The sequence below is a fragment of the Pseudophryne corroboree genome, chromosome 1 (assembly GCF_028390025.1).
Source record: "Pseudophryne corroboree isolate aPseCor3 chromosome 1, aPseCor3.hap2, whole genome shotgun sequence".
Classification (NCBI taxonomy): Eukaryota; Metazoa; Chordata; class Amphibia; order Anura; family Myobatrachidae; genus Pseudophryne; species Pseudophryne corroboree.
Genome location: NC_086444.1, coordinates 1,034,372,099 through 1,034,397,260, shown reverse-complemented (window position 1 = coordinate 1,034,397,260; position 25,162 = coordinate 1,034,372,099). Strand labels below are relative to the sequence as shown.

General features: G+C 46.8%; 1 protein-coding gene across 2 annotated transcripts in view; it reads right to left on the bottom strand.

Moving 5' to 3' along the window:
* The window catches only part of CFAP96 (cilia and flagella associated protein 96), a 118,758-nt gene that overhangs the window by 60,854 nt on the left and 32,742 nt on the right, over positions 1-25,162 (bottom strand). For both annotated transcript variants that reach the window (XM_063920751.1, XM_063920752.1), the window contains exons 3-5: positions 16,492-16,711; positions 14,389-14,526; positions 14,237-14,312 (exon numbers count right to left, since the gene is read on the bottom strand). In XM_063920751.1, coding sequence (XP_063776821.1) covers positions 14,237-14,312; positions 14,389-14,526; positions 16,492-16,711 — 434 coding nt within the window. The remainder of the gene's footprint in view (positions 1-14,236; positions 14,313-14,388; positions 14,527-16,491; positions 16,712-25,162) is intronic.

Genomic DNA, 25,162 nt, shown 5'->3' with positions numbered 1-25,162 from the left:
CCTGTGTCGATTCCAGTGTCTGATCCCGTGTCCTGCCGTGAAGCGTTCCTGTCCAGGAGTCCTGTGGCTTTGTCTGTGCCTGGGCGAGTGTCTGGCTTCTTGGTGTCCACCGGTCTGTCGTTTGGGATTCTGCCTGCCCTCCAGGTCTGAGAGTCTGTGTCGGCTGCATTAGGGGTTCCTGTCCGTTGGCCAGTATTTGTACGGGTTCCGTGAGTAGCGGCTTTGACCGCGTTCGTCGGCCTAGGCCGCAGTATTCTCTGGTTATATTTAGTTACTGGTGTTTTGCAATGGGTTCTGCTTATGCTGTCACCGCCGGTACACAAAAGTATTGTGTCGGCCTGTGGACATCATTTTCTTTGTTGTTCTTTTCCTTTGGCGGCGTGTCGCACATATATTTAGTTTTAGGGTAGTTAGTAGCCCCTAGCTTCTGTTTGCTTTAGTTAGAGGTCCCCTTGTTATTATCCTGTCTCGGTTCACGCCTTGTCTCAATCTAAGACCTGGGGGCATCGAAGTTGGGCAGACCTAATCCGCCCTTCAAACGCGGCTGCCGTGGGCCCAAGAAACCATAGTCACTCAGGCGTGAACTGACCACACGGGTGAAACAATGGAGGTAGGGTGCTAGGGGCTATTTCCACACCACACCTTATTTCAGCGTCACGTTCTGGTGCTCAGGACTCACTACGCAACATCTCCCTTGTTCTGAGCACCATTAACCTAACACTCCCTCTTTAAACAATCCCCAGCTGGAAGAGGATAATTGGAATCCCATTTCTTTGGAATTTTAAATTTCTTATTGGGTGTAGCCCAAACCTCTTCCCTGATTTCCTTCAGCTGATTTGACCCTGGAAGCTCAGTCTTAACTGTTTTGGGACATTTAAACACAGGACGGAGGAAACTGGTCATGAACCGGGGGGAGGGGCGACCAGGAGAGCGTCTGACTCCCTCTGCTGACATCAACCCTAGGGATCGCGGCCTCATGCTATTCCTGGAGCCGATGATCCCTAAGGCCTAGCGCTGGTGCACCCGCGGTGGCAGCCGCGCCAGCTGCTGTTTGGTAGTCTCCTCCCAAAACAGTGCGGCTGTGTCCGTTTTCCTTCTAGCTAAGCGGAACCGATGCCTTACCTTCTCCCCGAGCTTCGGCCACAGCCTGGTAACGTCTGATGGACCTGCTAGTATATCTGACACAGACTCCCGCCGAAACCGCACTGTACTCGTGGGTAAGCGTTGTCGCGACCCGGCGGAGAGTTGTTGGAGCGACTCTTTCTAATGTACGTATAAGACGTTGTTTAGAAAGATCGCTCAAAAAAACTAGTAAGACTATAAAAATAAAATAAAGCTTAGGGCTGCTAAAAAAACAGCATCCCTCTGACCATGGTCTGGCTCCTGCCGCACCAAACAAAAAACTAATTTGCCTGAGCCAGTAGGCGGGAATATATGGATGGGCCCATTGCATCCTGGGAGGCCGGAAAGCTTTGATCGATTGGTGCCAATCCGCTGTCGCTTCATCATATCCCATTGTTATCCAGTGATAACCTGTCCTGTGGACCTTGTCGGAGAAAGTCCATATATAGAGCAGCACTCACAGTAGCACTAGCCACAGACAATGGATGCTGAGGTGCAATCACCTCAAGGTCACCGATTTTTCTTCAGATCGCCCAAATTTAGTCATAAATAGAGCACTCACCAGACCTGCTTGAAGATGTGGAAATGAATACCCACAAAATATTGGTGAACGGTCAATCCATGTGGTTGCTTTAACATATATATATATATATTTATATATTTTGTGTGTGTGATAACCCCTGTAAGTTAGTAGCCAGAAAACACCATTACTTTATTATTATTTACCTTTGTATGAAGATGGTGGACATTTTTGTATCATAGCGTATGACATTTTTCACTGTTGCGGACATTTGGGGTAAATGCATTATCTCAGCTCAGAAAAAGTCATAGAAATCTGGGATAATACACATTTTCTCAGGACATTTAAAGCTACATTTTTTTGTCATATAACTATTTCCCTGCTTCACTTCCTTATGACTGAAATTTAGTGTATTTTTTGGATTGTATTTCAGTGGTAAGGAATACAATTTCAGAGCTGTCATTTTGTTTGGGAATAGTTATATACTCAAAGATTTGCCAAACAAATTTTCAGTTATTTATCTTGTCTACTTTTTTAATTAGAGCACTTTGAAATTGCTTGTTTTTCACCTAGATTGACCTCTTATATCTCTGGTGGAGGACCTGATAAACATTTAAATGGAAAAAGATGGAATATTAGAAAATGGAATATTAAACTCCAATTTTTTATTTTTTTGTTACAGTTACCCCTCATAGAGTACTGTGTATGCTGCGAATTTTACATTTTTTATCAGGTCCCCCACCAGAGATATAAAAGGTAAACCTAGGTGAAAAACAGAAAAACAAGCAATTTCAAAGTGATGTAATAAAAAAGTAGACAAGAAAGATAACTGAAAATTTGTTTGCCAAATCTTAGATTATATAACTATTTCTACAGAAAATAGACTTTTTAAATCTGACAAATAACTTTGGCCTTAAATTTCAGTCATAAGGAAGTGAGGTAGGGAAATAGATGACAAAAATGTAGCTTGAAATGTGCAGAAAATAATGGTTTATTTTCCCTGTTTTCTATCACTTTTGTGACCTGAGATATTGAATTTACTCCAAACGTCCGCAACAGTGCGCCATGATTTTGCAGGGCTGCGATCAGGCAAACTGACATGCAGGGGGACGCCCAGCACAGGGCTAGTCCGCCCCGCATGTCAAGCCCGCCAACCTCCGCTGAAGTACAAAAGCATCACACAGCAGCGATGCTTTTGCACTTCAGGAGTAGCTCCCGGGCTGCGCAGCTTTTGCATGCTGCCCGGGAGCTACTCGTCGCTGCCCGGGTACCAGCGGCTGCGTGACGTCACGTAGCCGCTGCGGCCCGCCCCCCGCAAGGTCCGGCCATGCCGACGTTTGCTGGACCGCGCCCACAAATCGGCGGGCAAACCCGCCATGCCGCCCCCTCCCGCCCAGAGAATACCTCTGTCTGTCAATCAGGCAGAGGCGATCGCTAGGCAACGACAGCTGTCAGCCATGCGCCGCATGCGCACTTCTGAACTGAGCGCTGCACTGTGATGAACGGCAGCGTGCGATCAGGTCAGAATGACCCCCTCAGTCCACTCCTTTTAAGGGTTAGCTCACATGGGCATGTTGCATACAGCAATTAATCCCTAAGTACACCAGAACATGGCAATAAATGGAATGCACACACTTTCAAAAAGCTGTGTGCAACATGGATATATAAAATTCACTCATTGCTTTCCACCAGTATATAAATGCATTAAATGTAAAAATGTGAGTAGAGTGTACGCCTGAAATTCTCAAATGCGGTCCTCAAGGCACCCCAACGGTCCAGCTTTTATGTGGGTCTGGATTATTAGATCTACACTAAAAAGGTCTACAGTCAATAGGTCTACCACTAACAGTAGACATGCATTAGGTTGAAAGGGTCAAAAGGTCGACATGGTCAAAAGGTCGACAGACTAGACAGTAGGTAAGGTCAACAGGGTCAAAAGGTCGACATGGGAATGGTCGACACAAATAAGGTAGACACAATTGTTTGTGTTTTTTTTGTGTGTTTTGTCACTTTTCTGCCACAAACAAGCCACATTAGTGTACTGCGTCCCCATGCATGGCTCGCGCTTTGGGCAAGGTGCCTCGATGTGCTCGGCACAGGTTACTGTTCCCAATCGTAGTCCACGTGGATGGTAAAATATGAAAGAGTCGTAGTCCGTAGTGGATGCTGGGAACTCCGAAAGGACCATGGGGAATAGCGGGCTCCGAAGGAGGCTGGGCACTCTAGAAAGATTTAGGACTACCTGGTGTGCACTGGCTCCTCCCACTATGACCCTCCTCCAAGCCTCAGTTAGGACACTGTGCCCGGACGAGCGTACACAATAAGGAAGGATTTTGAATCCCGGGTAAGACTCATACCAGCCACACCAATCACACCGTACAACTCGTGATATGAAACCCAGTTAACAGTATGAAACAACTGAGCCTCTCAACAGATGGCTCAACAATAACCCGATTTAGTTAACAATAACTATGTACAAGTATTGCAGATAAACCGCACTTGGGATGGGCGCCCAGCATCCACTACGGACTACGAGAAATAGAATTACCGGTGAGTAAATTCTTATTTTCTCTGACGTCCTAGTGGATGCTGGGAACTCCGAAAGGACCATGGGGATTATACCAAAGCTCCCAAACGGGCGGGAGAGTGCGGATGACTCTGCAGCACCGAATGAGAGAACTCCAGGTCCTCCTCCGCCAGGGTATCAAATTTGTAGAATTTTGCATACGTGTTTGCCCCTGACCAAGTAGCTGCTCGGCAAAGTTGTAAAGCCGAGACCCCTCGGGCAGCCGCCCATGATGAGCCCACCTTCCTTGTGGAATGGGCATTTACAGATTTTGGCTGTGGCAAGCCTGCCACAGAATGTGCAAGCTGAATTGTACTACAAATCCAGCGAGCAATAGTCTGCTTAGAAGCAGGAGCACCCAGCTTGTTGGGTGCATACAGATTTTCTGACTCCAGCCGTCCTGGAAACATATATTTTCAGGGCCCTGACAACGTCTAGCAACTTGGAGTCCTCCAAGTCCCTAGTAGCCGCAGGCACCACAATAGGCTGGTTCAGGTGAAACGCTGACACCACCTTAGGGAGAAACTGGGGACGAGTCCTCAATTCTGCCCTATCCATATGGAAAATCAGATAAGGGCTTTTACAAGACAAAGCCGCCAATTCTGATACTCGCCTGGCAGAAGCCAAGGCCAATAACATGACCACCTTCCACGTGAGATATTTCAGATCCACGGTTTTTAGTGGCTCAAACCAATGTGATTTTAAGAAACTCAACACCACGTTGAGATCCCAAGGTGCCACAGGGGGCACAAACGGGGGCTGAATATGCAGCACTCCTTTAACAAATGTCTGAACTTCAGGTACTGAAGCTAGTTCTTTTTGAAAGAAAATCGACAGAGCCGAGATCTGTACCTTAATGGAGACCAGTTTTAGGCCCATATTAACTCCTGCTTGCAGGAAATGCATAAATCGACCTAGTTGAAATTCCTCTGTTGGGGCCTTTTCGGCCTCACACCATGCAACATACTTCCGCCATATGCGGCGATAATGATTTGCTGTAACCTCTTTCCTAGCTTTAATAAGCGTAGGAATGACTTCCTCCGGAATGCCCTTTTCCTTCAGGATCCGGCGTTCAACCGCCATGCCGTCAAACACAGCCGCGGTAAGTCTTGGAACAGACAGGGCCCCTGCTGTAGCAGGTCTTGTCTGAGCGGCAGAGACCACGGGTCCTCTGAGATCATCTCTTGAAGTTCCGGGTACCACGCTCTTCTTGGCCAATCCGGAACCACGAGAATTGTGTTTACTCCTCGCTTTCTTATTATTCTCAATACCTTTGGTATGAGAGGTAGAGGAGGGAACACATAAACTGACTGGTACACCCACGGTGTCACTAGAGCGTCCACAGCTATCGCCTGAGGGTCTCTTGACCTGGCGCAATACCTCTCTAGTTTTTTGTTTAGGCGGGACGCCATCATGTCCTCCTGTGGACGACCCCACTGATTTACAATCATTTGGAAGACTTCTGGATGAAGTCCCCACTCTCCCGGGTGGAGGTCGTGCCTGCTGAGAAAGTCTGCTTCCCAGTTGTCCACTCCCGGGATGAACACTGCTGACAGTGCTAGTACATGATTTTCCGCCCATCAGAGAATTCTTGTGGCTTCTGCCATTGCCATCCTGCTTCTTGTGCCGCCCTGTCGATTCACATGGGCGACTGCCGTGATGTTGTCTGACTGGATCAGCACCGGCTGGTGTAGGAGCAGGGATTTTGCTTGACTTAGGGCATTGTAAATGGCCCTTAGTTCCAGAATATTTATGTGAAGGGAAGTCTCCTGACTTGACCATAGTCCTTGGAAGTAGGCTGGCATCCGTGGTCACCAGGACCCAGTCCTGTATGCCGAATCTGCGGCCCTCCAGAAGATGAGCACTCTGCAGCCACCACAGAAGAGACACCCTGGTTCTTGGGGACAGGGTTATCAAGCGATGCATCTGAAGACGCGATCCGGACCACTTGTCCAACAGGTCCCACTGAAAAATTCTGGCATGGAACCTGCCGAATGGAATTGCTTCGTAAGAAGCTACCATCTTTCCCAGGACCCGCGTGCAGTGATGCACCGATACCTGTTTTGGTTTTAGGAGGTCTCTGACTAGAGAAGACAACTCCCTGGCTTTCTCCTCCGGGAGAAACACTTTTTTCTGGACTGTGTCCAGAATCATTCCCAGGAACATTAGACGTGTCGTCGGGACCAGCTGTGACTTTGGGATATTCAGAATCCAGCCGTGCTGGCGCAGCACTTCCTGAGATAGTGCTACTCCCACTAACAACTGTTCCTTGGATCGTGCCTTTATTAGGAGATCGTCCAAGTATGGGATAATTAAAACTCCCTTTTTTCGAAGGAGTATCATCATTTCCGCCATAAGTTTGGTAAATACCCTCGGTGCCGTGGAGAGTCCAAACGGCAACGTCTGGAATTGGTAATGGCAATCCTGTACCACAAATCTGAGGTACTCCTGGTGAGGATGGTAAATGGGGACATGCAGGTAAGCATCCTTGATGTCCAGGGATACCATGTAATCCCCCTCCTCCAGGCTTGCAATAACCGCCCTGAGCGATTCCATCTTGAACTTGAATTTTTTTATGTATGTGTTCAAGGATTTCAAATTTCAAATGGGTCTCACCGAACCGTCCGGTTTCGGCACCACAAATAGTGTGGAATAGTAACCCCGGCCTTGTTGAAGTAGGGGTACCTTGATTATCACCTGCTGGGAATACAGCTTGTGAATCGCTGTTAGCACCGCCTCCCTGTCTGAGGGAGCAATCGGCAAGGCAGATTTTAGGAACCAGTGGGGTGGAGCCGCCTCGAATTCCAGCTTGTACCCCTGAGATACTATTTGAAGGATCCAGGGATCCACCTGTGAGCGAGCCCACTGATCGCTGAAATTCATGAGGCGGGCCCCCACCGTACCTGGCTCCGCCTGTGGAGCCCCACCGTCATGCGGCAGACTTGGAAGAGGAAGCGGGGGAGGACTTTTGCTCCTGGGAACCTGCTGTTTGTTGCAGCCTTTTTCCCCTACCTCTGCCTCTAGACAGAAAAGACCCTCCTTTTCCCCGCTTGTTTTTCTGGGTTTGAAAGGACTGAACCTGATAAAATGGCGCCTTCTCAGGCTGTGAGGGGACATGGGGTAAAAATGCTGACTTCCCAGACGTTGCTGTGGAAACTAGGTCGGAGAGACCATCCCCAAATAATTCCTCCCCCTTATAAGGCAAAACTTCCATGTGCCTTTTGGAATCTGCATCTCCAGTCCACTGGCGAGTCCATAAGCATCTCCTAGCAGAGATGGACAATGCACTTACTTTAGATGCCAGCCGGCAGATTTCCCGCTGTGCATCTCTCATATATAAGACTGAGTCTTTGATATGGTCAATTGTTAGCAGAATCGTGTCTCTGTCTAGTATGTCAATATTTTCTGACAGTTTATCCGACCACGCAGCGGCAGCACTGCACATCCATGCTGACGCAATAGCTGGTCTAAGTATAATGTCTGAGTGTGTATATACAGACTTCAGGATCGCCTCCTGCTTTCTATCAGCAGGTTCCTTAAGGGCGGCCGTATCCTGAGACGGTAGTGCCACCTTTTTAGACAAACGTGTGAGCGCTTTATCCACCCTAGGAGGTGTTTCCCAACGTAACCTATCCTCTGGCGGGAAAGGGAACGTCATTAGTACCTTCTTAGGAATTACCAATTTCTTATCAGGGGAAGCCCACGCTTCTTCACACACTTCATTTAATTCATCTGACGGGGGAAAAACTACAGGTAGTTTTTTCTCCCCAAACATAATACCCTTTTTTGTGGTACCTGGATGTAAATCAGAAATATTTAACACCTCTTTCATTGCCTCAATCATGCAGTGAATGGCCTTAATGGGCATTAAATGTGACTCATCGTCGTCGACACTGGTGTCAGTATCCGTGTCGACATCTACTTGTGCCATCTGAGATAGCGGGCGTTTCAGAGCCCCTGATGACTATCTTTCTTCTAAGAGCTCAGGAGAGCCCCTAGTGTGCATCCAACCTCGGCCGGGCACAAAATCTAACTGAGGCTTGGAGGAGGGTCATAGTGGGAGGAGCCAGTGCACACCAGGTAGTCCTAAATCTTTCAGGAGTGCCCAGCCTCCTTCAGAGCCCGCTATTCCCCATGGTCCTTTCGGAGTTCCCAGCATCCACTAGGACGTCAGAGAAAAAGGAAATAAAAAAATAAGAATTTACTTACCGATAATTCTATTTCTCGGAGTCCGTAGTGGATGCTGGGGTTCCTGAAAGGACCATGGGGAATAGCGGCTCCGCAGGAGACAGGGCACAAAAAGTAAAGCTTTAGGATCAGGTGGTGTGCACTGGCTCCTCCCCCTATGACCCTCCTCCAAGCCTCAGTTAGGATACTGTGCCCGGACGAGCGTACACAATAAGGAAGGATTTATGAATCCCGGGTAAGACTCATACCAGCCACACCAATCACACTGTACAACCTGTGATCTGAACCCAGTTAACAGTATGATAACAGCGGAGCCTCTGAAAGATGGCTCACAACAATAATAACCCGATTTTTGTAACTATGTACAAGTATTGCAGATAATCCGCACTTGGGATGGGCGCCCAGCATCCACTACGGACTCCGAGAAATAGAATTATCGGTAAGTAAATTCTTATTTTCTCTATCGTCCTAGTGGATGCTGGGGTTCCTGAAAGGACCATGGGGATTATACCAAAGCTCCCAAACGGGCGGGAGAGTGCGGATGACTCTGCAGCACCGAATGAGAGAACTCCAGGTCCTCCTTAGCCAGGTTATCAAATTTGTAGGATTTTACAAACGTGTTTGCCCCTGACTAAATAGCCGCTTGGCAAAGTTGTAAAGCCGAGACCCCTCGGGCAGCCGCCCAAGATGAGCCCACCTTCCTTGTGGAATGGGCATTTACATATTTTGGCTGTGGCAGGCCTGCCACAGAATGTGCAAGCTGAATTGTATTACACATCCAACTAGCAAAAGTCTGCTTAGAAGCAAGAGCACCCAGTTTGTTGGGTGCATACAGGATAACAGCAAGTCAGTTTTCCTGACTCCAGCCGTCCTGGAACCTATATTTTCAGGGCCCTGACCACATCTAGCAACTTGGAGTCCTCCAAGTCCCTAGTAGGCGCAAGACACCACAATAAGCTGGTTCAGGTGAAACACTGACACCACCTTAGGGAGAGAACTGGGGACGAGTCCGCAGCTCTGCCCTGTCCGAATGGACAAACAGATATGGGCTTTTTTGAGAAAAAAAAAAAACACCAATTTGACACTCGCCTGGTCCAGGCCAGGTCCAAGAGCATGTTCACTTTTCATGTGAGATGCTTCAAATCCACAGATTTGACTGGTTTTAAACCAATGTGTTTTGAGGAATCCCAGAACTACGTTGAGATCCCACAGTGCCACTGGAGGCACAAAAGGGGGTTGTATATGCAATACTCCCTTGACAAACTTCTGGACTTCAGGAACTGAAGCCAATTCTTTCTGGAAGAAAAATCGACAGGGCCGAAATTTGAACCTTAATGGACCCCAATTTGAGGCCCATAGACACTCCTGTTTGCAGGAAATGCAGGAATCGACCGAGTTGAAATTTCTTCGTGGGGCCTTCCTGGCCTCACACCACGCAACATATTTTCGCCACATGTGGTGATAATGTTGTGCGGTCACCTCCTTTCTGGCTTTGACCAGGGTAGGAATGACCTCTTCCTGAATGCCTTTTCCCTTAGGATCCGGCGTTCCACCGCCATGCCGTCAAACGCAGCTGCGGTAAGTCTTGGAACAGACATGGTACTTGCTGAAACAAGTCCCTTCTTAGCGGCAGAGGCCATAAGTCCTCTGTGAGCATCTCTTGAAGTTCCGGGTACCAAGTCCTTCTTGGCCAATCCGGAGCCATGAGTATAGTTCTTACTCCTCTACGTCTTATAATTCTCAGTACCTTAGGTATGAAAAGCAGAGGATGGAACACATACACCGACTGGTACACCCACGGTGTTACCAGAACGTCCACAGCTATTGCCTGAGGGTCTCTTAACCTGGCGCAATACCTGTCCCGTTTTTTGTTCAGACGGGACGCCATCATGTCCACCTTTGGTAATTCCCAACGGTTTACAATCATGTGGAAAACTTCCCCATGAAGTTCCCACTCTGCCGGGTGGAGGTCGTGCCTACTGAGGAAGTCTGCTTCCCAGTTTCCATTCCCGGAATGAAACACTGCTGACAGTGCTATCACATGATTTTCCGCCCAGCGAAAAGTCCTTGCAGTTTTTGCCACTGCCCTCCTGCTTCTTGTGCCGCCCTGTCTATTTACGTGGGCGACTGCCGTGATGTTTTATCCCACTGGATCAATACCGGCTGACCTTGAAGCAGAGGTCTTGCTAAGCTTAGAGCATTATAAATTTACCCTTAGCTATATTTATGTGGAGAAAAGTCTCCAGACTTGATCACACTCCCTGGAAATTTTTTCCTTGTGTGACTGCTCCCCAGCCTCTCGGGCTGGCCTCCGTGGTCACCAACATCCAAACTGAATGCCGAATCTGCGGCCCTCTAGAAGATGAGCACTCTGTAACCACCACAGGAGAGACACCCTTGTCCTTGGATATAGGGTTATCCGCTGATGCATCTGAAGATGCGATCCGGACCATTTGTCCAGCAGATCCCACTGAAAAGTTCTTGCATGAAATCTGCCGACTGGAATTGCTTCGAAGGAAGTCACCATTTTTTTACCATGGCCCTTGTGCAATGATGCACTGATTTTAGGAGGTTCCTGACTAGCTCGGATAACTCCCTGGCTTTCTCTTCCGGGAGAAACACCTTTTTCTGGACTGTGTCCAGAATCATCCCTAAGCACAGGAGACTTGTTGTCGGGATCAGCTGCGATTTTGGAATATTTAGAATCCACCCCTGCTGTTGTAACAGTATCCGAGATAGTGCTACTCCGACCTCCAACTGTTCCCTGGACTTTGCCCTTATCAGGAGATCGTCCAAGTAAGGGATAATTAAGACGCCTTTTCTTCGAAGAAGAACCATCATTTCGACTCCATCTTGATTTGAACCTTTGTAAGTGTTCAAATTTTTTTTTTTTTTTTAGATTTAGAATAGGTCTCACCTAGCCTTCTGGCTTCAGTACCACAATATAGTGTGGAATAATACCCCTTTTCTTGTTGTAGGAGGGGTAATTTAATTATCACCTGCTGGGAATACAGCTCGTGAATTGTTTCCCATACTGCCTCCTTGTCGGAGGGAGACCTTGGTAAAGCAGACTTCAGGAGCCTGCGCAGGGGAAACGTCTCGACATTCCAATCTGTACCCCTGGGATACTACTTGTAGGATCCAGGGGTCCTGTACGGTCTCAGCGTCATGCTGAGAGCTTGTCAGAAGCGGTGGAACGCTTCTGTTCCTGGGAATGGGCTGCCTGCTGCAGTCTTCTTCCCTTTCCTCTATCCCTGGGCAGATATGACTCTTATAGGGACGAAAGGACTGAAGCTGAAAAGACGGTGTCTTTTTCTGCAGAGATGTGACTTAGGGTAAAAACGGTGGATTTTCCAGCAGTTGCCGTGGCCACCAGGTCCGATGGACCGACCCCAAATAACTCCTCTTCCTTTATACGGCAATACACCTTTGTGCCGTTTGGAATCTGCATCACCTGACCACTGTCGTGTCCATAAACATCTTCTGGCAGATATGGACATCGCACTTACTCTTGATGCCAGAGTGCAAATATCCCTCTGTGCATCTCGCATATATAGAAATGCATCCTTTAAATGCTCTATAGTCAATAAAATACTGTCCCTGTCAAGGGTATCAATATTTTTAGTCAGGGAATCCGACCAAGCCACCCCAGCTCTGCACATCCAGGCTGAGGCGATCGCTGGTCGCAGTATAACACCAGTATGTGTGTATATACTTTTTAAGATATTTTCCAGCCTCCTGTCAGCTGGCTCCTTGAGGACGGCCCTATCTATAGACGGTACCGCCACTTGTTCTGATAAGCGTGTGAGCGCCTTATCCACCCTAAGGGGTGTTTCCCAACGCGCCCTAACTTCTGGCGGGAAAGGGTATACCGCCCATATTTTCTATCGGGGGGAACCCACGCATCATCACACACTTCATTTAATTTATCTGATTCAGGAAAAACTACGGTAGTTTTTTCACATCCCACATAATACCCTCTTTTGTGGTACTTGTAGTATCAGAAATATGTAACACCTCCTTCATTGCCCTGAACGTGTGGCCCTAATAAGGAATACGTTTGTTTATTCACCGTCGACACTGGATTCAGTGTCCCTGTCTGTGTCTGTGTCGACCGACTAAAGTAAACGGGCGTTTTAAAACCCCTGACGGTGTTTTTGAGACGTCTGGACCGGTACTAATTGTTTGTCGGCCGTCTCATGTCGTCAACCGACCTTGCCGCGTGTTGACATTATCACGTAATTCCCTAAATAAGCCATCCATTCCGGTGTCGACTCCCTAGAGAGTGACATCACCATTACAGGCAATTGCTCCGCCTCCTCACCAACATCGTCCTCATACATGTCGACACACATCTACCGACACACAGCACACACACAGGGAATGCTCTGATAGAGGACAGGACCTACTAGCCCTTTGGAGAGACAGAGGGAGAGTTTGCCAGCACACACCAAAAACGCTATAATTATATAGGGACAACCTTATATAAGTGTTTTCCCTTATAGCATCTTTTTTATATATTTTTAACGCCAAATTAGTGCCCCCCCTCTCTGTTTTAACCCTGTTTCTGTAGTGCAGTGCAGGGGAGAGCCTGGGAGCCTTCCCTCCAGCCTTTCTGTGAGGGAAAATGGCGCTGTGTGCTGAGGAGATAGGCCCCGCCCCTTTTTCGGCGGCCTCGTCTCCCGCTCTTAACGGATTCTGGCAGGGGTTAAATATCTCCATATAGCCCCCGGAGGCTATATGTGAGGTATTTTTAGCCAAAAATAGGTTTTCATTGCCTCCCAGGGCGCCCCCCTCCCAGCGCCCTGCACCCTCAGTGACTGCCGTGTGAAGTGTGCTGAGAGGAAATGGCGCACAGCTGCAGTGCTGTGCGCTACCTTAAGAAGACTGAGGAGTCTTCATGCCGCCGATTCTGGACCTTCTTCTTGTTTCAGCATCTGCAAGGGGGCCGGCGGCGAGGCTCCGGTGACCATCCAGGCTGTACCTGTGATCGTCCCTCTGGAGCTAATGTCCAGTAGCCAAAGAAGCCAATCCATCCTGCACGCAGGTGAGTTCACTTCTTCTCCCCTAAGTCCCTCGTTGCAGTGATCCTGTTGCCAGCAGGACTCACTGTAAAATAAAAAACCTAAGCTAAACTTTTCTACGCAGCTCTTTAGGAGAGCCACCTAGATTGCACCCTTCTCGGCCGGGCACAAAAATCTAACTGAGGCTTGGAGGAGGGTCATAGGGGGAGGAGCCAGTGCACACCACCTGATCCTAAAGCTTTACTTTTTGTGCCCTGTCTCCTGCGGAGCCGCTATTCCCCATGGTCCTTTCAGGAACCCCAGCATCCACTAGGACGATAGAGAAAATTGGAGTCTACCATATGTGTGACGACCATTGTTATGTCGACCTTTTGACATTGTCAACCTTTTGACCCTATCGACCTGTTAAGCTGCCTACCTTTTACATGGCAACCTTTTGACCCTGTCGACCATTAATGGTAGACCTATTGACTGTAGACCTTTTTAGTGTAGATCTATAGACCGGATACCGTTTTTTGCATATCCATGGCTCCGCCCAGATGGTTTAATCAAATTGACTGAAGTACTAATTAAGTAACCTGTGGCCAAGTATGGATATACAATTGGGGTGCCTTGAGGACCACATTTGAGAACCTCTGGTGTAGACAATGTACCTCTGTTGGTTAACCATTTGTTATACAGTCATCTCATTTGTAATCTAGTATATGTTAAGATGGTTAACTTTTTGTTCCTCTGGTAGCCAATGTTACCTAGAGAAAAGACAAGTAAAAAGGTGGGAAGAAGGACTAAAGCATAATTACCACAGTGTTATTTTACCTTCATCAGCTCCTTGAATATGTCATAATCATCAGATGAATAGGAGTAAGGTTTTCCTATGGTGATGTTGGGATACCTGTGGAGAGGAAATCAGTAAAGTTGGCAGTACAATGAGAAGCTGGCAGTAAAACAGATGACCTGCAGTACCTTACCCGTATCCCGTGCCCTGCTTGGGGGGGTTTGTGTAGAGGTTTTTCCCTGGTGCAGTATAGGATTTCCTTGCTTTTAGTTCCGCGCTAAAGGCTGGGATTGGACCGCTGAGTGTACCATAAAAGTTGCCTACTCCAGACCTAAAAAATACAACTATAATTATCACAGTAAATAATATTATATCACAACAGCTATGTGAAATTACTGTATAAGCAACCCTTAACTAGTTATAGGGTAAAGCAGAGTTTTCCAAACTCCGCCATTACAATCCAGGTTAAAGACTATCCATGCTTGAGTACAGATAGTTAAATCAAACTGACTGAGATACTAATTAAGTCACCTGTGGCCAAGCATGGATATCCTTAAAACCTGGACTGTAATGGCATAGTTTGGGAAAATTTGGGCTAAAGCAATAGTAGTCACTACTGATTTTCCATAAGTCTCTAACCAACCACAATGAACTGCAAATTAATCCGTATTCGGAATATCCAGATGGTGGGGATGTCATGTTATAGGAAGGTGGCATTGAGGAGGTTAGGCAGACATATTTATGAATACACTAGAGCAGGCATGTCCAAACTGCGGCCCTCCAGCTGTTGAGAAACTACACATCCCAGCATGCCCTGACACAGCTTTAGTATTCTCTGACAGCAAAACTGTGTCAGGGCATGCTGGGATATGTAGTTTCACAACAGCTGGAGGGCTGCAGTTTGGACATGCCTGCACTAGAGGTTAAGATAAAGGCAAAATTACGGCTTTGTGAATACCTACAATGTTTTACAAAAAGTATGAAAACTCATAAATCATTAAAACTCAGACATGTGAACCTCTTCGCTGCTGGTGCCTGGAGACTATGGGGGTCATTCCGACCCGATCGTTTGCTGCAGTTTGTCGCAGCGCATCGATCGGGTCGGAACTGCGCATAAGCCAGCGCCACACTACGCCGGCGCATGGCAGCTTTCGTTGCCTAGCGATCGCCTCTGAGACAGAGGCGGTCGCTGGGCGGGAGGGGGCTGAACGGCGGCGTTTAGGGGGAGCGGTCCGGCCAACGCTGTGCTAAATTGAACATGATCGTAGCTGTGCTAAATTTAGCTGTGCAACTTGGCATGACCCCCTAAGACCTACAGTTAGCTCACCCTCACCACAGGTAGCCTGCATCCCAGCTAATGTAATTATGAGATATTAGATTAAGCAAATAATTATGTATTAGCACATATACCTTATGTATGGTTTCTATTCATAGACAATTGTTTGAGATCATGTTTAAAGGAAGTATAATGTTTGGATCATAAATGGGTGAAGAATTATGCACATAAAAGATTTCTGAAAGAAAAGTCATCTACAGCTGATTTGCATTTACGCTAAACAGTGAATACAAGAGGGAAGTTGTTACTGATGGTGAATCAGGTGAATAAGATGCCTGAGTGTCTGTCTTCATTCCTATCATTTGCCCAGCTCACCACTACAGAAACCAGACAACCTAAACGTGCTATTTCTGTTTTATATCTTCATTCTTTTTTTTTAGAGAGAATCTTGTGCAGTTTATATTCTTTGTATGGGTTATCACTGTTTTGTAATTAAGTTAGTCACTAATTAGTCACTCACTAATGAGTGACTGACTGAGCCTCAGACTGGGAAGCAGATAGCATACCACCAGTTGGGATCCCCACGATCACAATACAGACGCTGAAATCCCAACAAGCGGTGAAACGCCAACACCGGAATACTGGTGACACAGGCTATTCTCCCTCTGTGGGTGTCCACGACACCCACGGATGAAGAATATAACCTGTGGCGAGTGCATCGAGCCACCGTGCCCGCAAGGGGCTTTCTAGCGCTCTCCCCGCTGCTGGCATACTGGTGGCCAGGATGCCGCTGTCGGTACACTGACGGCCACCATCTCAGCCACTGGTATATTATACTGAAAGTGGGTTTGGGGTCTCAGACCTTGCATGGAGACTCGGGCTTTTAGCGAATATAAGTTAACTGGAAGTCATTGAAGAGTATATATGACTTTGTATATAGATAATTATTGTATATAGATAATTATAATAAAATACAGTGTAAACTGTGTTGGACTTTGCACGTAGTGTACTCTGACTTACGGCTTTTTTTCCCCATTAGAGGGAAGGAAGGCCTTTCCCAGATTCTTCTTGGCCTGCTGTATGCGATACTGCCTTCTTTGCTTAAATGGGTCCGAGTAAGCTTCACCGTCAAATGTTCTTTTGAACTGTGTATCAAAGTAACCACCTAATGTATTCGCCATGGATTTGGAGCCACCAGGAAGCATCTGCCTGTTCTTACTTGCAGCTTCATTAAATGGTTCTGAAACAATACTTATACAGTAAGCAACTGATTTTAAGGTTAAAGGCCCCCATCCACTAGTCCGATTTGGGCACTTTTCTTCAGGTTTCAACGCATCTGACCGAAAAATCTGAAGAAAAGTGTAACATCAGATGGCTCTTCCGCTCAGATGCGCAGTCCCGTGTCAGATAAGTCTGAACTACAGATCTTTGAGGCTGCCCCAACTATTTATCTGAATCTGAAGAAATCAGGTGCACATAGAAGTGTTTTTTTTTACTTCAGATGTATCTAATCAGATTCATCTGAAGCATCACTTGACTGGCATCTTCCTGGCCACTCCCACCCACCACAGGACGCGGCGGCAGCAGTAGCATCAGATCAATCACATGTAGCATGTGTGCATCAGATATATCTGATGCGATCTGGCACATGACAGATCGCATCAGATATATCTGAAGTGAATGTAGTGAAAATTAAAGCCAGGGTCCGATCCGATTCCTGGGACGCTCCCGAGAGAGTTCAAGGGAAATCTGATGCGATCTGCAGTTCAGACAAGTCTGAGTAGTGGATGGTCACCTAAGTCTTTAGATAAGAGTCAAGATTTAACAGTAAAGTAAACCGAAATATTTTCAGACTACTGACATTTTACCCTCAAATAAATGTCTCTAACAAAGGTTTGATAAGATGAATCTGTGTTTAAAATAATACTGTTGCCAATTACTTTTTCTACAAAGCACAGTGTCAGGGACTATGTTACTATGCTGAGTGCTGCTGAATCTGTCCCTTCCCAATGGCATCCTGGCAATGTCAGACTGGGGCATTAAGGGCCCACTGGGGGAATACAGTGGTAGAAGCCCATGCTTAGGGGCAGGGCTGGACTGCCCATCTGGCACTTCTGGTAAATGCCAGAAGGGCCGATTGCCTGGTGGGCTGGTCCAGTCACATAGAGAGCCGGGATGGCCCCACGCATTGCAGTGTACAGCCCACTGCTTAATATCCAAATATGTCTAATACTAATGCTGCTAAACTCATGTACAGATGTGTCCTCTTACATCCTTGCTGCAGTCACGCTAAACAGCCCCTCAAGTAGCATCAAGCGTCTTTTTTTGTCTTTTGCCGCAAAAATGTGTCTTAGACGCAATGTAATGCAACAGGATGCACGAGCAGCTTCTACTGATTAAAATGATATGCAGCATGCCTACATTCTGTGAGTAATAGCGGCTGTATCTGCATCCGAAATTAAACGTTACAGTGTTTTCCAGGAAAAAACTATAGCATAACATTTTGTATGCAATGTATTTCACAGTCACACACAGAATATAGGCATGCTACATATCATTTTAATCAGCAGAAGCTCCTTGCATTATTTCTCTTTCATCCATCTGGGGGACGCTGCGCACTTACTGATGGGTTAGAGTGTGTGGGATGGGAAGTTTGTCACAGAACCTATAGAAACTAACTCCTCCCCCCTCTAACCCCTCCCATCTCCAGCCTGACTAGCAGATCACCTCAGTTTTAGTTTTGTGCCTGAGGAGTACAGGCACAGATTTCTTCAGTGTAGATTTTAGTTAGGTTTTTTTTTTTTTTATTTTTTTTTTTTTATTTAAGTATGCTTAGTCCCTGTTTATGGGAGACAAGCATGCTGAGAGTGGGGTTAGTTAGTTGTGTGTCTCCCACTCTTCAGAGCCTCTAAGTAGCCACCATACTTTTAGTCACTGGGGCTTACTGGATATAGGTTGGACTTCCTAGGAGGCACTGTGCGGGTAAGACAGCCACAACCTGCCTGTGCAGCGTTGGGCTGTTATTCCATGTTTTTTTATTTATATATGCAGCGCTGGATCTCCTGCCCCCCATCTTCGTCTCTCTGCCTGAGAGATCAGCGGGGGATGCTGCGCTGCACATAACACAGCACAAGAGAGCCCAGCGTACTCACCCTGTTTGTACAGGCGGGGGGCAGCAAAAACAGCAAGTATAACACGCCTATTTCATGTGCTCTGGGACTCATTTTATTCTAAGGGATTCTTTAGGATCACTATAGGCTATACTACAGTACAGGACATATTAGAGGGAATTCTTGTATAAGGTTACCTCTCTATAGGACTACTGTGATTTTTTTTTTTTTTCTCTTTGATAGTTATACTTGCTGATAGGTTTAACAATGACCAGTAAGCCAGACAAGACTGCTAAAGGGAAAGCAGGTTCAGCTGTATATTTTGCTTGTTCTCAGTGTGGCTCCAAACTTTCAAAGGGTAGCACGGATCTGGGTCCTCTCTGCACGGCGTGCTCCATTACACCTGATGTAGAGCAGCCTAGTGTGTCTACAGACCAGTCTGTCCCTCTATGGGCCAAAAGCATGGCCGAGGCTATTGCTGATTTGCGCCAATCGCAGTCAAGTACTGATTCTAGTCAATCTAATGTGGAACCTCCATGGGCAAGAAATATGGGCAAGAGTCTTTTAGACTTATCACAGTCTATTAACAAGTTTGTCGCTTCTTCAGGTCCCGTGGCTAGTAAACGACAGCATCAGCTTCCCGCTATCACATTTCCAGGAGAGGAATTAGATTAGGTAGCCACCCCCCTGGAAGATGGCAAATTGGATTATGAGTGGGAGGATGCTTCCGGTTGGGAAGAAGAATTGTCTTCCTGTTCAGGTGTTAGGTTATTGATAGAGGCCATCCGTCAGACTCTTAATCTTCAGGATGCGGTGGAGGCAGAGACTTCGTCGGGCTTCTTCAAACGCCAGAAAAGACATGTAACGGTTTTTCCTTCATATACATATTTTGCAGAGATTTTAAAAGAGCCTTGCTTAAGCCGGACTCACGCTTTCAGGCTCCTAAAAAATTAAGATTTTTATATCCACTTGCAGAGGAAGATACAAAGTTCTGGGAAACTGCACCAAAGGTGGATGCTCCTATCTCTCATTTGGCAAAGGCTATGGTAATCCCTTCGGTACAATCTGTGACGTTGAAGGATTCGACGGATCGGAAGATTGAAGCGATTCTTAAGTCCGTTTTTACCTTATCAGGTATTTCTCTGCTAGTGCCTGGGTCCTTAAGGGAGTTGATGACTGGCTAGCTCAAGAAATTTCTGGTATGCAGTCGGATGATCCGTCAGAGGCTATTCAACTAGCTGAACAAATTTCTGAAGCTCCTGCTTATGTTGGAGTAGCCTTGTTGGACTCGGCCTCGTTACAATCACGGGTATCTGCTCTAGCGGTTACGGTGAGGCGTTCACTATGGCTTTGTGTTTGAAACGCAGATTCTGATTCAAAACAGACTGACAGCCATTCCGTTTGAGGGTGAATTTCTTTTTGGCCCGGAACTTAAAAAGATTATTTCCGACACTACGGGTGGCAAGAGCCCGTTTCTTCCAAGTGCCTCTAAAAAATCAAAGTCAATGAAATTTCGGTCCTTTCGTACTCAAAGCAGGGGTGGTGTCCAGTCCTTTCGAGCCTTCTCATGATTTCCACGCAGAGGTGCAAACCGTGGTAGAGGCGCACAGGCACCTCGTAGACCGACAGCCAAGCCTACCGATAAACCTGCTGCATGAATCGGGGAGCAATCAGGAGGGATCCTTGGTGGTGGGAGCACGATTACTAGAGTTCAAAGACAAGTGGCTTCTGTCACATCCAGATCAATGGGTGACAGGAGTCATAACCCGGGGTTACATTTTGGACCTCGAGGAACCTGTTCCACACCATTTTTTCGTTACTCCTCTCCCACGCGATCCCTTCAGACGACAAGCACTCATTCAGGCTACTTACACACTTATTCAGCAAGGAGTAATTTCTTCAGTTCCCCGGTCCCAAGAGTGTCAGGGATTTTACTCGAGTCTTTTTCTGGTAAACAAACCGGACGGTTCATTTCGTCTCATTTTAAACCTAAAATGCCTCAATCCATATCTATCCACTCACAAATTCAAGATGGAGTCGATACGTTCGATCATTGCGGCCATGGAACCGGAGGAGTATTTGGCATCTATCGACATAAAAGACGCATACCTTCATATTCCAATTTGGTCAGGTCATCAACAACTGTTGAGGTTCGCACTAGGCCCTTGGCATTTCCAGTTTCGCGCTCTTCCTTTCGGTCTATCCACGGCCCCTCGGGTATTTACAAAAATATTGGGTCACGTGGTGGCCATCCTCAGGTGTCAGGGGGTCAACATTACTCCTTACCTGGACGATTTGTTAATAAAGGCTCCGTCACCGGACCTTCTTCAACAACATCTACAACACACCACGGACACTCTCCAATCCTTCGGATGGATTGTGAATTTCCGGAAGTTTTCCTTGATTCCCTCTCAGGAGATGATTTTCCTAGGTCTCCTGTTCGACACGAGACGTCAGAAGGTTTTTCTTCCTCAGGACAGACTTCAGGATCTCCAATCCAGAGTCCGCTCCCTGATACAATTACCAAGGGTCTCGGTCCTCCGATGTATGCAGGTGTTGGGCAAGATAGTGGCGACGTTCGGAGCAGTACCATATGCCAGATTCCATGTTCGGGCCCTTCAGGCTCAGATTCTGGGGTCTTGGGATCTAACGAGCCCACATCTGGACTTGCAATTGTGACGGCTGTCGGTTCGGACTCGACAGTCTCTCCATTGGTGGCTTCACAGTCCCAATCTGACCAGGGGGGCACCGTTCGCTGTTTGGTCTTGTATGATGGTCACCACGGACGCCAGCCTAGTCGGTTGGGGGGCGGTGTTTCAATCTCAGCACTTCCAGGGTCTCTGGAACGATCAAGAATCGAGGTTACCGATCAACATTCTCGAGTTAAGAGCAATTCGTTATGCTCTACTTCAGGTACAAAACGAAGTCCAAGGTCGTCCAGTGCGCATTCAATCGGACAATGCCACGGCAGTGGCCTACATAAACAAACAGGGCGGAACTCGCAGTTGGAGAGCCATGCAGGAGGTCGCCCATATCCTACAGTGGGCAGAACGGTGGGTTCCGACCATCTCCGCAATTCACATTCCAGGAGTGGACAACTGGGAAGCGGATTTCTTGATCCGTCACACGATTCATCCGGGAGAATGGGAACTTCATCAGGAGGTCTTTCTAGCCCTAGTGTCTATGTGGGGAACACCCGATATCGATCTCATGGCATCCCGTCTAAACCGAAAGCTACCTCAGTACGGATCGTGAACTCAGGACCCTCAAGCAACACTAATCGATGCATTAACAGCTCCGTGGCAATTTCGCCTGGGATATGTGTTTCCACCAATTCCCTTGATACCACGTCTACTTCAACGTATCCGGAGAGAGGGTCTTCCGGTCATTCTTATAGCACCAAACTGGCCTCGTCGTCAGTGGTACACTCTTCTCCGCAGCATGGTGACCAAGGAACCGTTCCATCTGCCCCTGCGACCTGATCTCCTGCTACAAGGTCCTTGTCTCCACCACGATTTAAATCGTCTGGCTTTGACGGCTTGGTTCTTGAATACAGCATTTTAAGAGCAAAAGGGTTATCTCGACCGGTGGTGAAGACTATGCTTCAGGCTAGGAAGCCGGTCACTTCTCGTATTTATCACAGAGTATGGCGTATTTACATTGCTTGGTGTGAAAAGCGGGGGTTGTCACCGCACCTCTTTCGTTTACCTCGTCTGTTGTCTTTCCTTCAGGATGGTCTGACTAAAGGACTTCGTTTGTCTTCCCTTAAGGGGCAGGTTTCGGCATTGTCGGTTCTCTTTCAGAAAAGATTGGCTATTATTCCGGAGGTTCAAATGTTCCTTCAAGGCATGGTAAGGATTCGGCCTCCTTTTGTTCCTCCGGTCCCACCGTGGGATTTAAATCTGGTTCTTCGGGCACTCCAATGAAAGAGAAAAATCCTCTCTGCAACTGCAGAGAAAACTAAAAAAAAGAAGACCTTATCTTTTTCTGGGGCACGCTTTATGAAGATTATTATAATTAAAAATTAAATCTTTATTAGTCACTATTAAAAGTCCCAGGCTTTATCATAATTTAATCCTATCAGGCATGAAAAATTACCAAATATCAAGCGAAGATCTCAATATGAATATCCGTATCCGGGAATCAGAGAAAGATTTTACGGTAAGTAACAAAAATCCCCTTATTGTGGCTAAGACGCATTTTTTGCGGGGAAAAAAACACAAAAAGACGCTCAATGCAACCAAGTCACATGGCATTAATATGTGTAACGCGACTTGTAGCGCATGGAGCAAAGGGCCTAATTCAGATCTGATCGCTGCAGCAAATTTGTTAGCTAATGGGTAAAGTCATGGCACTGCAGGGGGGGCATATATAACATATACAGAGAGAGTCAGATTGGGTATTAATCGTTGGGTCGAGCCAACTTAGATCGACACTCATTAGGTCGACCACTGAAGGTCGACATTGCCGTTATGTCGACATGCATTAGGTCGACAAGGCCGTTAGGTCGCCATGTACTAGGTCGACAAGGCCGTTAGGTCGCCATGTACTAGGTCGACAGGTCAAAAGGTCGACATGCGGTTTTTGACTGTTTTTGGTGTTGTTTTCTCTGTAAAGTGACGGGGAACCCAAATTAGTGCACCGTGTCCCCTCGCATGGCTCGCTTCGCTCGCCATGCTTACCGTTCCAATCGTAGTCCACGTGGATTAAGTCTGAAAAAATCCCCAAAAAATGGGAAAAAAGAAAAAATATTATAAAAACTCATGTCGACCTGTCGACATAAGGGCAATGTCTACCTAATGAGTGTCGACCTAAGTTGGGTCGACCTAACGACCGTATCCCGTTAGATTTGGGTGGGGTGTGTTCAAACTGAAATCTAAATTGCAGTGTAAATATAAAGCAGCCAGTATTTACCCTGCACAGAAACAAAATAACCCACCCAAATCTAATTCTCTCTGCACATGTTATATCTGCCACACCTGCAGTGCACATGGTTTTGCCCATTAGCTAACAAATTTGCTGCTTCGATCAGATCTGAATTAGGCCCAAAGTTGTAAGAGTACACATCTGTATATACTAATAGTATAAAAAAAAATTATTAAAATTACACATTTTTGAGTACATAACCTGGGAGAGTAGTTGATTCAAAAAAATGTTACAATAAGGCTGATAAAGAGTTTGGGGAGTTATTCAGGTTTGATATCAAACAAGAAAAGCACACTAATTGGCAATACCATGCTGCACTGCAGGTGCATCCAAATCTAAATCTCTCTGCACATGTTACATCTGCCCCACCTGCAGTGCAACATGGTTTTGCCCATTAGAGTGCTTTTCTGGTTTGATAACAAACCTGAATAAGGTACTTGGGGCCTAATTCAGAGTTGATCACAGCAGCAAATTTGTTAGCAGTTGGGCAAAACCATGGCCCTCATTCCGAGTCGTTCGCTCGTTATTTTTTTCTTGCAACGGAGCGATTAGTCGCTAATGCGCATGCGCAATGTCCGCAGTGCGACTGCGCCAAGTAAATTTGCTATGCAGTTAGGTATTTTACTCACGGCATTACGAGGATTTTTCTTCGTTCTGGTGATCGTAATGTGATTGACAGGAAGTGGGTGTTTCTGGGCGGAAACTGGCCGTTTTATGGGTGTGTGTGAAGAAACGCTACCGTTTCTGGGAAAAACGCGGGAGTGGCTGGAGAAACGGAGGAGTGTCTGGCCGAACGCTGGGTGTGTTTGTGACGTCAAACCAGGAACGAAACTGACTGAACTGATCGCAGATGCCGAGTAAGTGTGGAGCTACTCAGAAACTGCTAAGAAGTGTCTATTCGCAATTTTGCTAAACTTTCGTTCGCAATTTTGATAAGCTAAGATTCACTCCCAGTAGGCGGCGGCTTAGCGTGTGCAAAGCTGCTAAAAGCAGCTTGCGAGCGAACAACTCGGAATGAGGGCCCATGTGCACTGCAGGTAGGGCAGATATAACATGTTAACATGTGCAGAGAGAGTTAGATTTGGGTGTGGTGTGTTCAAACTGAAATCTAAATTGCAGTGTAAAAATAAAGCAGCCAGTATTTACCCTGCACAGAAACAATATATCCCACCCAAATCTAACTCTCTGCCAATGTTATATCTACCACACCTGCAGTGCACATGGGGGGTCATTCCGAGTTGTTCGCTCGCAAGTGGATTTTAGCAGATTTGCTCATGCTAAGCCGCCGCCTACTGGGAGTGAATCTTAGCATCTTAAAATTGCGAACGATGTATTCGCAATATTGCGATTACACACCTCGTAGCAGTTTCTGAGTAGCTCCAGACTTACTCTGCATCTGCGATCATTTCACTGCTTGTCGTTCCTGGTTTGACGTCACAAACACACCCAGCATTCGCCCAGACACTCCCCCGTTTCTCCGGCCACTCCTGCGTTTTTTCCGGAAACGGTAGCGTTTTTTCCCACACGCCCATAAAACGGCCTGTTTCCGCCCAGTAACACCCATTTCCTGTCAATCACATTACGATCGCCAGAACGATGAAAATGCCGTGAGTAAAATTCCTAAGTGCATAGCAAATTTACTTGGCGCAGTCGCA